Genomic DNA, 14,435 nt, shown 5'->3' with positions numbered 1-14,435 from the left:
AAGAAGAGTGTGAAAGATACTGCACCCTTCGATTTCATCAAGACGAGCTAAGGAAAAACATATTCGTCAAAACAGTTCTTGGTACCGTAGGACTAAGATTAACTAATTAACTAAAAACACGAGAACGCTGAAAAATAAAATGCAGCATGACATGACCATGTCACTGACATAGACAAAAAATATGCACACAAGCAAACCAAATGAATGTAGATATGCACCATCTCAACATAATGCAGCGCTATGGCTTCTTGTCCCATCGGCTATCACACTAATGACTAGCACATAGTTCTTGTTTTTTTTTTTTGCAGCGCGCCGGCTTTTTTCACCTACTCATGAGGTCAGTCTATACGAGGAACGAGGAAGTCCGCTGCATCGAATACGTCAACAGAGGCATCCCTGGCGCACGGGGTAATTCTCCGATCACCTTGACCCGGTTGTGTTGACTCTCTGACTGGAACAAAGCTGACCCTGCCTGCTGCAGGCTGGGCAGCTGGGAGATACGCTATTAGTGCGCGGGACACGTCACCGTCCGCAGACACAGACAGACGAGGGTCTGTCAGCAGACAGAGATGGACCAGGGTCTGACACCGAGAGAGACGGACCACACTCCGAAAGAGACGGACCAGAGCCTGTCCGCCGAAGAGACAGACCAGACTCTGACAGAGACGGACCAGAGTCTGTCAGCAGACAGAGACGGACCACACTCTGACAGAGACCGATAAAAGTCTGCAGACAGAGACGGGCCTGACACTGAGAGACACGAACCACACGCTGTCAGAGAGACGGAACAGGCTGGCGACGGACCAAACTGCGACAGGTGACAGCCGGACCACATTCAGTGACAAAACAGACTGGTCGAGACGGATCAGATTCTGATAGAGGCTGAGCAGACTCTGACAGATATGGAACAGACTTTACCTACAGTCTGCGCAGCAGGGGCGGACCAGACTTTGACAGAAGATCCGACTGGCAGACAGACTAAATTCTGACAGATGTCAGACCAGACTTCGACTGGGACGGGCCAGACTCAGTTTTGTCGTCGCTTAGAAAGTATTAAGTAACATCACTAAGCCACCATCTTTATCTGCCCTGATTGGATGCCATTTTACAGGTAGCTCACTTTTATTCATGAATTCAAATGACGTAAGAGCCTTTAGGAATTAAACGACATAATTGCGCCAACATGCAATACAAGTATGTCTTAGTCCCCGAAAAAAAAATGACAGCCTAAACGGAATCTCAATACGAGACCACTTATATAGAGTCCATAAATACAGCGTAGCTTCCCTTACTCCATGACAAGATATAAAAGTGTCAAAAAATTAGGATTATTAAAGGTAGTGTGCCAGCTTTCCTGGACCGTATGGAGTTAATGGCCAAGATAAGGAGAACCGGATTTTTAGAACTTATCCATACCTTCAAAACTCATGAAAACGTCTTAAATTCTTCAAATTTTGAGTACCCCAGTGCGAAATTCGCCCCGACGGGTTGTCGGTCGTACCCCAACCACATTTCACACCACTATGAACAATAAATGCACACACTGAAATCGCTATTACCGATAGGCTCATCCAATCAAGTTTCGATAAACCCGTTCATCATCATCTCCTGCGGTTTCGAACACGCCTGTTAGGTGGTGCGGTAGACCGCGCCCAAAGCCAGGGCCCCGGTAACGTGAGGTACCGGGGCCGCGCGTCCTCCCGGTGTCATGTGATAGCCCGGGGCTGCCCGCGGGGATGCGGTAGACCGCGCCCAAAGCCGCGGCCCCGGCTTGGGTCAGCGCACGCTGCCCCGACTCGGCTACCTCACGTTACCGGGGCCCTGGCTTTGGGCGCGGCTTCTGCTCATACTTTGTGGTGCGGTGGTGGTGCGTCGGGCCGCGCGCTCTGACTTCGGCCAAGAAAAATGCGTCAGCTGATCATTGTCATTTCTGCCACTTTCGTGTGGTGAAATGGGGTCATAACTTAAGAGACGGCTTTTTCATATCAATTATTTTACATAAAATCATATTTCAAACCATAAATAATGTTCGACAGCCAAATAAAAGAAACAATACCAATACAGGCTTACAGTTTAAGGTTCGACATAGTGTTGTCTACGATTAGACAGCTGATAACTCATTCCCGTACGTCGTAACTCTTTAATGACCTTTGCTTATTGTCACATGTGCGCCGCATTCGCGATTGTTGCCGACGCCTGTTTGCAGGTCAGCCCACTACAGTTGTTATACACATAAGCGTAGGAACCATGGGTGCAAGGGTGCAGCTGCACCCACAATATTTATCCAGTGGGTGCAGACAATGTATTCTGCACCCACAATAATCTGAACCAAAAACCCCTTTTTCATCAACACTAGGGGAGAGTGGTGCAGGAGGCCCCCCCTTAAGCTCAGTTGCTATTTTTAGACAACTGATAATATTTAAGAGCTAACGTGTGCATGCGCTGTGAGCATGCATCATTTTCCCATACATATTTGCATTCAAAATGAATCTAGGGGGTACACAAACCGTAAACTTTAACATTTTGGAAAAAGTTGCAAAAGGGCCTCTTACACTATGGGTATGGTAAGACGCCCCCCCCCTCGGGCGTTTAACAAGGCAAGTCGACTTGTAAAAGACGTTTTGCGAACACAGCTGCAAGGCCTTTTATTTCGAAAAGCTAAGCAAATACGGTGTTATCGAAACCAATAACACTTCCAAAGTGCTCGAACAATGCGAAAACTAGCACAACCAAACGCTGATGACCAACGAAAATTGTAGGTACCTATTACCTCTAGAAAAAGAAACAGAAAAAAGAAACAAAAACACACTCCTTGAAAAAAGAATGCCACGCCTGCCGCAGGTGCAGGCGTTTTAGCATCGGGGGCGTTTTTTATCGGGGGGGGGGGGGGCGTTTTATAATCCTCGAAGGGAGGGCCTCTTAAAAAAATGCAGTGTTTTAACGTCACAATATTTATGGTTTATGAGACATTTGCAGCGCACCAGAACATGGTCTATTCTGAAGCTAACATGTGACAATTTCGATGAGATAAGATTGCATTTGATAGTCATTGTTTTTTCAGATATATAAGGGTGATAAAGATGCATATATCTAGCAAGTAAAGGGGCAAAAACAGAAACAGGCTTACCAAAAGTCGCTGCGACGCACCTGATACCTCAGGTTTCGTGAGTTGTTGTTTCAAGAGGGCTTCTGCTTTACAAGAACATTAAAAAATAAATAACATTATTGGTTTGGTAAAAAAAGCGATGGGGCCTCTTACCGACCCTGGGCGTCTTACACGGATCTCCCCTACTTCCCATGCAGCACGGCAAATTCAGGATATGTTGCCTACTATCCATCTTTCGAAGCATTTGCTACTGTGATCAGTGATGGTCTTCAAAACTTACATTTGTGCTGAAAAAGGGAAATGGAGCATGTGATTGAACACATACCGAACCGATGACCCACTGTCAAAAATTTTAGCCCGATATCTTCGAAAATGGCTAAGTTGGCCGCTTTTACTTTTTGCGGTAGTCAATATTGACAATATTAGCCCTCGAATGTGTGCAGCGTTTTCCAGCTTCTATTGTGTAGGGAGAGGGTGAGGGGGTCGGTCGGACCCCCTGCCGTTCGGCCCCTGATCGAGCTAGAGCTTCGCGAAAAAAAAAACGAGGGTGTTGCCCGTGACGAGAGGAAGCCGATGATACCCAAGTTTAAGGTCCTACTTCATTGGTTGACCTTCCAGGTCAGGTCAATATTCCAAAAGTCGGGAAAATCGGGACCTGCTAGAACTGCGTAAAGTGAAGCTGTTATCGGGTTTTTCGGGGTGCTGATCACAAATATCTGATGTTAGTTTTGATCACAGATGATTTCTTCATGCATTTAGGCCAGATCGGGTCAGGTCAGGTCAGGTCAACCATTAGGCGTCCTACCGGCTATCCATAGTAGGTTCAACTACCACTGACGGCGTCGTAGCATGTCACGAAAGCACTAAAACTACTTCGTAAACGTTCAAATGGATGGTAAATTCGAAATCAGCCCTATAAACTACCCTAGAAACATGTAAAACTCGAAAAAGTGAACCGAGGTCATCAAAGGTCAGTGACCTGACCTGACCTTCAGGTTATCTTCACACCCACCGTGATGCATGGGAAGAACATCATTTCACATGTTTGGACGTCTACAATCACAAAAAGACTGGAAACGCGCGGATAATGTGAGCCGACATACGCCAAATCGCGATTCCGGCCGAACATGGTCTCGAGAATCAGGTCACAGGTCAAAGGTCTTTTGGGTCAGGGTCATGAAATTTTTAGAGTAGGTGTAAAACTGATCAACTCGAGGGTACTAAAAGTTTCGTCGCGATCGGCCGCTTTTTGCGCGAGTTATTTGCGAACAACCATGGGGGGGGGGGGTTCATCCGACCCCCCTACACATGCGAGGGTCAATGCTTCCAAATGCACTTATCGGTTGGTACCTTTTCGACATGGTACACCCTCAAAGCTCGTAACGAGCCTTCGCTCGGGTGTCGCCCCCCCCCCCCCCCCGCTTCACCGGCCATGGCTGGATTTCTGCACCCATGCACCCACAATGTTCCAGCCGTTCCTACGCCCATGGTTATACATATCGAAAAACCGATAAACTTTTAGGCGAAAAAGGCACTATTCCAGGCCCACTTTTGATTTTTTTTGCGATATTAGGTAAAAACAGAAGCTTCTTATCCTAGGAAAAATAAAATGGGAAATCATTGGAAGGTGGCACACTACCTTTAAGCGGCAGTGCCGGCGAATTCAGTCGGCAGTGAAGGGCAGATTTGCCGGGTAGTGGGGCTCTGGGAGGCACCACCACCCCACTATCGGTCCTGCCATTCCGCCTGTTACCGCGCCCCACAGCAAAAACTCGGCCGTTTTTGTGGCCGCCTGAGCTCGTGTATTGCGCGCTCTTCTTGCCGCCGGGGATCTGGGTCACTCGGACAGGGGAGGGGGCAGGGGGGGGGCACTGGGTGTCGTCATGGGCCGAGCCATGCCATCCGAGAGCAACAAAAACGCCCCTGATACGGGGCACCGGCAGCGGCGGCGCCAGCGACGGCAGCCGGGGAGGCAGCGGCCGAGTTGAGGACAGAGGGAAGGGAGGGATGATGGGACGGTGGGACGGTGGGACGAAGGCTGAACGGGACGGAGGACGCTGGTACAGAGGGCTGACGGAAAAGCATATGGAGGAATGGTGGGACAACATCAATGATGGGATGGAGGGTTGAAGATAATGCGGGACGATGGGGCGGAAGGAATTTTGAATAATGCGGGACGAAAGGGCGGAATTTTGAACTGACCGAGAAGGGGGGTTGTCGAAGTGCGGACTGAGAGACCATAGTGCCGCGAACGAAGAATCACATGGACGAGCCATGATCGACGCCGTCCCCGTACCTCAGGAGCCGGGGGCGGGTATGTGCCCCTGCCGCTGGCCCGCAGCACCATCCCGCTGCCAGCAGCGCGCGCCAGGGGCCGCCCCATTGCAGCGCTCTGAGCCGTATCGAGCGGGGCCGGCTCCCCAAAAACAGCTCGGCGTGGCGGCACCGACCGTCGGCGGCGGCAGCGGCGGCGGTCATGGCGCAGTGGCGGCGCGGGTGGCGTCAGGGACGACCACCTCCCCGCTCTCCGGTGCATTATTATGAGAGTCAGAGATTGAACATGAAACTCAACAATGTCTACCTAGGCAATTGGCAAAGGTGTGATTCTTAGCCATGAATTTTAAAATATTGCGTGATTTTTAGTTAATAGGAATGCAGCTATCAATATCAATTAGAGGCGCAATCATAATCAAATGTAAGCAAATTAGGTATACCTACAACGGCATCCTAAGACCATCGTTGTCAATATTAGTCGTGACTTGCGCTCATGTTCATTGTTCAGGACTCACAAATCAAAGGTGCAAACCACAGCAGCGCGCTGATGGCATTCATTACACTGTATCGGGCTATTTCTGGCGAATCCCCGCCCACCTTTCGACAGGAGTTCCCCATCGCTCCCCGGCTGCTCTGCAACACACGTCACGCCCACAGTGGCGGCCCCTGAGCTCGCTCTGAGCCGCCGCGAGGACGGCAGAGGAGCCGAGCCGCCGCCAATGGGGTCGCCATTGATCGCCCTCGCTCCGCCGGCCGCCGGCTGCAGTGTCATGTTGGACGGACAAAGCCAGAGTGTTTTTACTGGGCCCGGTGCGGCCAGCGATGCGCTGGTCAGCCCCCCTCCCCCCCAGAGCCGGACACAGGGGGGATTAGTGGAGGTGGCCTCGTTTCCCAGCCAGGAACAAAGCACCAGCAAGTCAGTTGCACTAAATAATTGGGACGGAGGTCCGTAAACAGAAAACCTTTTGAGCTCCGAATTATGGTCGATTGCTGGCGCTCCAGGAAGCACGCGACCCCACAGCACAGACCACGCCAGGATGAGGAGCGCAACAAAGGATCTGCAATTGCTATAGCAACATTGCACAGCAAGCATAGAAAAAGCGATGAAGTGGTCAGCATCCATCCGCCTTCGCTCCAATGCTAAAACAATCTTGACATTTCATCAATGGCTGGTTTCTAGGATAGCGTCTATTTTATCTGTTGTCAAGGATGCGTCTAATCATTCTGCAACGAATGCACGCGCACTGTTTCTGGCGCACCATGCGGACGTGTTTATGAGGAACCGCAGGGGAGCGGGGGGGGGGGGGGCGGAAGTGAGGGAGACTGTTTGTCAGCAGGAAGCAGCACTGCAACTGCAGTGCACACCCTATATCCGCCGGAAGGAAAACTGGGTAAGGCGGCAGGTGATCCGACCGGCCGCCCCAAGGCGCCCCCACCCGACTGACGGCGTGCACAGCTGATAAAATGGTAGAACAAGGAGCAGCGGCCAGCGGGCTAGCAAAACATATACTTATTGTTAGAGAGTTTTCATCGAAGGGGCTTCCTTTGCTGCAGTATTTTGTGGTGTTGCAATGGGATAGAGATAAAACAGTGAGCTCGTCATCATACCTACCTTACATGGATAACAACAATCACAAGAATGAAGTTGGTCGTGACTCGTGAGTGTAAGCTCGTGACTCAATGTTTCCTCATGCTATTCGGGTCATTTGGATGATTGTTCGGGACAATGCATCCAAGGGGCAAATGGAGAGAAATTTCCAGCACTTTTAACTCAACTGGGCTGAAAAATGGAAACGTCATTGCCTCGCCTACATTGTTTCAGTTTGTCCATCGAGCGTAACAACTAACAATCGCTATCAGGTGGATGTTTGAAACCGTACAGACCACCTACCGGTTGAAAGGGACAAGGTTATCTGCATGGTGTAAAAGTCAGATGGGGTCTCACTTTCCACTTGCGGGCTAGCTCCTACATCCCGGGAGAACAGAAGCGAAAAAAGATGACTCTATAGAGAAAAAAAAGCGAGCTAGCCGCTCCTTCGTTCATTGTCCATAAAAATGTTATACTGGCAGTTAGGCTATTTATTTTAAACATACCAAGATCACAGTCGATAACAAAGTCAAACAAACATAAACTGATTGTGATTCCAGTGACACAAAGATGGAAAGAAACAAACAAGTTATCACAAAGCACAAAACCAACAACGCACAATGCACATAAGGTCGCTTCGCTTCTTTTGTCTTGTGTTCGTGCCCTCCATGAACTCCTAGTTCAGGCGGATCTAGACCACACAATTATATACTATACCTACAGCAGAGCAGCAAGTAAGCCAATACAGATCAATTTCATTCACACTATCTACAACACAAGTGCCTAATCAATGGTCAGTTTGACGAGATAGCCACATAGTTCACACTGAACTACAACACACAAAACATCACACAAAGCCAGCGTTACCCTTGTTCGCACCTCAGCGAAAACAGAGTGTCAACACGACAAACAAGTGTAACCGGGTCAGATAGTGGCCAGAGTCCTCAGTTCACAGGCTCATGAGCGCGTCAACACCCGGAGACTTCTTGCGGCGGCCGCAAAACAGTGGCCGCCGCCGGTTATCGAAGAGGGCCAGCGCGACAATGTTGTGGGACGGATGAGTGGCGCAAAAACGGTCACCGCGCCGCGCGGACGCTGCTCGCGCAATCGCTGACCGCCGCAACACTGGGAGATGCTGGCGTTCAGATAAACGACTCAGTGGGAGCGAGTGTAGCTGAATATGCGAACTGAGAACAACGGTACGAAGAAGCACTCACAAATGAGATGGCGGGTAGGTATTTACAGCGAACCAGCACGGTATCGGGATTCTGTGAAAGGAACAGCAATTAAAACTGAGATTAGCTCGCCGCACCAGGTACAGCGTGCAGCGTTGGCATCTTTTGAATCTGAAATCAATATCTGAATCTGGATTACACGGTGAGTGTAACTATCTGCTAATTGATAGGCATCCATAAATCATTATACCTTTCTGGTGCCTTCGAACGAGTCCTACAGTCGACAACATTTTAATCCAGGTTGAGGTGCGCATTACATATTTCCTTGACCGTCTAGTCCCAGTGTCAGACACAAGTCTACCCAGCATCGGTGATTGGAACATGTAACAGACAACGAACAAATACGAACACTCGTTTGAACAAGGACTTAAGTAAGGATCCTCAACCAGCACCATTACCGGTGAACATCCTTCCAGCCCCCCCATCACCCTGTGAGCGGTCGATATTCATTATTCAGCAGCTGTGGAGCTGGCAGCAGGACGCCATACCTACCTACCGAGCCGGTTCGGACACCGTCCGCAGTCCTATCGGTTGCAATCTTGCCGCGGTAGTTCGCCAATCGACCGCCAGTCGGCAGCACCGTCCGCCCGGCGCTGACCTGCCCCGCTGATGGCACCGGCACCGGGCGCCGGTGGGCCCGTGACGTGGCGGCCGCTCACTGGTCGGCGCCGGCCCCGTCCAGCGCCCGTCCGATGGCGGCCGTCAGCGCGTGCATCCGCAGCAGTTTGGCGGCGCAGCATCGCTCGTGCAGCGCAGGCGGCGCCGCGGCCGTGACGTGCTGGCTGCCGGAGGGGCGGGCCGCCAGTTCAGACACCCCGCGATTGCCCAACTCGCCGCGCTGACGTCATGGCCGCCCCTGGGCACGGCGGGCGGCCGGCCGGTCCGCGGTCTGCCGCGCTGCCACGGACCGGTCGCCGCGCCCATCCCGTGCACTGTGCAGCCGGCACTCCCTGCCGACCTCTCTGACATTGCAGAGGAGAGCCGGCTGACCGGGCGGGACCTGGGTAAAGGCCCGTGAACGGCACACGAGCGGAGGGAGGGTTACCTACCCCGAATAAGTTGGGTAGGATCGCACACTAAGGTATAGCTCTAGCAGACATTCAATGATGGCTATTATACGCAACTAAATTCATGTTGACTGAGGGTGCAAAGTGATATGATGGAAAGTGGAAACCAAAACAACAACCAGGCACGATCTGCTCAACTCTTCTCAGGAGACGTTTAAAAAATTGCTCTCGATTGGTAGCGAATCCTTCGATTTCTATTTCAAATCAGAGTTAGGAAGGGCGTTTACTTCTTTCATTGCCTTCACAATCGCCAATGTCCACTGTCTACGAGATTCCAAAAACATTCATCCCACCACTGCCCATTTACATGCCTATAATAAACATGAACTGTAACATATTCCACGTCTCCTATCCACTATTCACGGAAAACGGTAAAATATGTCCTAGAGGACGAACGATGCAAAGCTCGACGGAATAATGTTCCCATTTTCGGTTAGGTACAAAGAATGCCATGCTTCAGCGATACATTAGAATGTATAGCGCTTCCCTATATCCTATTGTTAGCACAACTCACTAAGCGTTGAAATTTGACAATATCAGCATATTTTCACCGATCTGAGCCGAATTCGTTAGTGCGGCTATGCAATATGCATGCTTTGCATTCCGTAGCGATTTGCAGGATTGGTCACCTCAAAACCCGTATATTCTGCTGCGTAATTCACTCAATTCTTTGCGACCTGTCGCATTGCCGTCTGCTTATGCGTCTGTCTGTCGGTCAGTGATTGTCTAGCTTTGACTTTCATTCCCGTATTTGTTGCTCCTGCGTCCACACTTAGATATGTCCGCCCCTGATTGCCAAGGCACAGTTTTACCAGAGTGGTGAACACCCCGCCTCGGGTCAGTCGGTTGACTGGATCAGGCGTCTCCGGCCTCTCACAACATGAGTCAGTTAAGCAGAGCAGTCAGACGGCCGGAGCGGCCCGACGTGCAAAACAAGCAGTTGTCGGCGCCGATTACTGAAACGACGGCCTATATTGGGCTGAGGAGAGCGTCAAGAGGCACCGACTCTGCTGGACACGAACAGTGCAGTTCAGAAGAATAGAGCAGAGGTTTGGTAAAAGAACCATTGCAGAGGCAGTCTACCGAGCGCTATCTACCGAAATAGTTACTACACTACTTCGATTGTGTCCAATATTTTGCAATTGGACACTCTTTTCCTCAAATTACAGCCCTTAGCCCACAATGTTACATAATTAAGATCACATGAAATTAAGACATCGCTTCACCTGCCGGCCTCCACTCCTCCACAGTCTGTCTCTGCCCTGTCCTCCGCCGACCACAGTCCCATCTCCCACCTGTCCTCTCCCCTCCCCTCCAATCTCCCGCCCCCATCCTGTCCGTTCACGGGCCAGTGGCCGCCACAGTACCGCCTCCGCCTCCGCAGCGACCCGCTAGACGCTCCCTGCAAGTCAGCGACTTCTTGCGCAACCCCGGCGCCGCTGGCCGATGTCGCTGGGAGTCGCTGGCCGCGGGTTCAGGGCGGTGGGTTGTAAGGAGCGTCCCAGGGCGGATGGGACGGCCAGCGGCCCAGGACGACCCGGATGTCGGTGGGAAGCTGTTTGGCTGGCTGGGAGGTCAGTGGTCAGCAGAGGGTCAGTAAGAAGGGATAAGAGGTCATCCGAGGGTCAGTAACTAGAGGTCAATGGTCACCAGTGGGTCAGTAGTTAGTCAAAGGTCAACGGTCATCAGAAGGCCAGAAGTCAGCGGTCAGAGGCATATTAGTCATCAGTTGCTGCATAGATAGACCTCTGCATACCGAGGTCTATCGATGCTATACAGCCGTATACAGAGGTCTATATTGTTGATGTCATAAGAAGCTAGTATCATTGACACCACTGTTAGCCTGGCGACTCGCCGCGGAGCCTGGACACCCGCGTGCTGTCTCAGTCACGGTTAATTCAGCAGCTAACCGGGCCTGGCGCCGGCTGTCGACCGCAGTGTTGGCACCGGGACGGAGCCCGGTCCGGAGACATTACCGGGACTGATGTTAAACAAACAGGACGACATCCAGGCGGTACCTGTGCCCGGCGGAGCCGTCAGAAAGGAGAGGAACAGATCGGACCGAGGCATCGCCAGAAGGGACGCCCTGCCGTCCAGGGAGGACCCAGCGACAGAGAGAAGGGACGCCTTGTCATTCAGGGAGAACTCCGCTCATAGAAGGACGTCGTGCCATCCAGGGAGGAGCCCGGTCCCTGACGTCCCGGGAGGACCCGTTCCCCACCATCCTGGCACCCACCCCTCCCGGGGCGACCGCAAACGGCGCACCTTCTGCGTCCGCCGGCGGCGGTGCGTGGCCGGCTGGCCTTGACGGCGCCGCGGTGCAACAGCCTGGCAGCGCGGCGACCGGCATCCGGCGCCGGCGGCCAGTTTTTACCGTGCACAGTGCACACAGCCCGCTGTGCACGGGCCGTGCACGCAGCCGCCGGCGATGGTCGATATCGGCCGGTGTGGATGGGCCGGCGTTCCGCGGAGACTGTCCCGGTGGGCGGTGGCAGGGTGGGAGGAGGGATAGGGAGCTGGGATAGGATGGTGGGGCTATAAGAAACACCTACCCGGGCGAGGTATAAGAACAGCTTCAGTAATATGTACATAATGCAGAAGTAACACACTTTACGCCATGTATTATTGGATGTAGGGGCTGACGAAGCTTTTTATGAGAAACTTCCACTAGTGAGGTTAATCAGACATCCTGGATTCCAGTAGCTAATGAAGTTTGTTACCTTGGATACGGGATACTTCGAACCGGAAACGGTAATTTAAGCCTAGAGGTGGCAATTTTAGACGGTCCAAGTCTGCCCTTTGGGCTGGTATGGCCGTGTGCGTGTCATTTCATACATTCCGATTAAATTGGAAACCACAATCGTTTTAACCAAGGCGCAAGTCATATATAACTTAATAATTGGGGGGGGGGGGGAAATGACGGGCCGGTGACCAGGGGTCGATTCGAGATGGCGCACTAGGAAGCTAGTAAGACTAGGTGGCCAAGTGACACTTGAAGGTAGTGACACTAAGCGGCATTTTACACCAATCGGCTAGTGGCTCAGCGCGAACCGAAATCGCCTAGTGAGACTTGAAATCAAGTGGCACTAGGGCCTTAGTGCGCCAACGCGAACCGGCTGCTGTCCCCTACCGGTATGGTGTTGCCGCCCGCAGCTTACACTATATCCTGTCCTGTGGCGACATCTACAATATTCGCCACCACCGAGCGCGGCACCTAGGGGACAGCTCGGGACCTACCCAAACTGAGCCGGCTGAACGGCGCCGGCCGTCCGCATTCGTCCCATTTCATCGAAATCCTAGGCGAATCTAATTGTCTAGCATAGCGAATCTCTGTTATTGTTCCATGATAATGTCCTAGACACATCAGACCCGGAGACATTGCCTGGTCCTATCAGGTCTCCGCGATACTGAAGTCCTGCCCACCGTCCGTACGGTTCCCCAGCCCTCTCCCCCTCAGCGTTACCCCTTTGGCCTTACCTGGCCCCGGTCGGATCGGAAGCCTCGTCAGTGCTGGCCCGCTGCATGGCCAGCACGAGTTTGCTGAGCACGGCTGTATACTCCTGAACCTCAGCGTGGATCCGCTGGCCCAGGAGGCGACCTGCCGGACCGGAGACGGCAGCGGTTATTGGTGAGACGGCGACCGGTCATTCCTCCACACATTTACCGGGATGTGGATGCACTTCAGAGTAGAACCGATCGGATTTTGAGCTATAATGATAGGAGTCTTATGCGGTACCTGACAAAACACTTCTTGCAGCGGGGATTGTTGTTGTTACGGACGTGCGATAAAAATCATCGACTCCTAGGAATAACGAGAGCCGGCACGTTTGGAGCTGTAAGCAGGGGCTGCAGAGGATAGGCCAATTAGGACGTACCCATGGATTCGATGGCGACGGCGTCGGGCGAGTCGACGGGCCCGGTGTGCTCGGCTGCTACCTCCATCGAGGTGACGCTGGAGTCGGAGAGCAGCTCCATTCTAAGCCTTCGAGCACCGGTATTCGGACCACCTCCACCTGCAGGTGAAACGGGCGATTAGTTGCTGTAAGACAATCTTTACCACCGCGGAACAGGTAAAGTTGCTAGTTGCTGAAATGCCATTTCTGAAGCTGCGTATGTCCAGCTCAGGACGCTAAAAGGATCTAAAATTGATGATTTAAATCATATATCGTGAAAAGCTTGCGACGACAACTTTGACTTGAACTGGTTCCAGTTCAAAAAGTAAGCTTGTACAGGTCCAGTGACTGCCATGCCGCTAGCTCAGTAGAAAACCAAAAAATAAAATACAGAGGCAGGCGTTAGCCGGCAAGCGCTTGGGCAAGCATATCTTACCGACCCAGAATTATTTATATTCAATTATAACAACAATAATAAAGGGGATCTAACACTGCTTCCCATAATATTCAATTGTCACTCATGCGCCAAACGAAATGTACATCATACACTGCCCAATTTTTGTATAAGTCATTAGGTAAATATGACATCACAAGCTTCACATTTCGAGTAGGGAGCTAGTTTGCATTTGGTTTGTTAATCAATTTCGTTTTTATGTTCTTGGAACAATTTTACTAAAATTCGTTAAAATTGGTAAAATTGCTTCATCAAACACTGTTTGATTCCGAGACTGCTTCACTTTTTTTCGGCATTTATGATAAAATTTCAAAGTTTTGTGACGTCATTTTAGTGCATGGTAGGTGACGTTCTAATATTCTTCAATCATCATCCTCACTCAAGGGGACTAATACTTTGGCAGACCAAAACCGGGGTTTCTACACCAAATCTGTGATTGCTGTCTCATCGGTATGTCTTGCACCAAATAAATCACAGGTTATTTGAACCAAAACCAGAATTTCTGCACCAATCTAGTCTTTTCTACTAAATTCTGGAAGGTTGCCAGGTATTTACGTTTATGTGTGGATATCTGCACCAAAAAGCGTAACAATGCACCAAATGTAATTTCGCCGCACTAATTGATTAAATGATTACACGTCTTTCCAATAACGACGGTAATTAATATTGGTAATATTTGGTAGGGTTTTCCCTAAAAATGGTCGAGTTGCCTGAAAATTCCTATTTTGGTGATAAATTTTACTTATTTTGGTAAAACAAATTCCTGGTTTGGTGCTAACTTACCAATATTGGTTTAAGATGTCACATTTGATGAATAT

General features: G+C 50.9%; 1 protein-coding gene across 4 annotated transcripts; it reads right to left on the bottom strand.

Moving 5' to 3' along the window:
- Positions 1 to 7,438: 7,438 nt before the first annotated feature.
- On the bottom strand, positions 7,439 to 13,772 carry LOC122383681. Of its 4 annotated transcripts, none has more exons than XM_043370357.1 (4): positions 13,604 to 13,772; positions 13,146 to 13,283; positions 12,748 to 12,868; positions 7,439 to 8,985 (listed from the first exon to the last, which is right to left on the bottom strand). In XM_043370357.1, exons 2-4 carry the CDS (start codon positions 13,243 to 13,245, stop codon positions 8,859 to 8,861), a joined length of 348 nt encoding a protein of 115 aa, XP_043226292.1. In that variant the 5' UTR covers positions 13,246 to 13,283; positions 13,604 to 13,772; the 3' UTR covers positions 7,439 to 8,858. The 4 variants fall into 4 exon arrangements, with proteins under 4 accessions (XP_043226292.1, XP_043226295.1, XP_043226294.1 ...); XM_043370360.1 differs by having other exon boundaries at positions 13,600 to 13,712; XM_043370359.1 differs by having other exon boundaries at positions 13,654 to 13,674.
- Positions 13,773 to 14,435: the final 663 nt, after the last annotated feature.

This window comes from Amphibalanus amphitrite, unplaced genomic scaffold, assembly GCF_019059575.1.
Source record: "Amphibalanus amphitrite isolate SeventyFive unplaced genomic scaffold, NRLGWU_Aamphi_draft 000170F_arrow, whole genome shotgun sequence".
NCBI lineage: Eukaryota > Metazoa > Arthropoda > Thecostraca > Balanomorpha > Balanidae > Amphibalanus > Amphibalanus amphitrite.
This window is presented reverse-complemented; position numbering and strand designations above follow the sequence as displayed.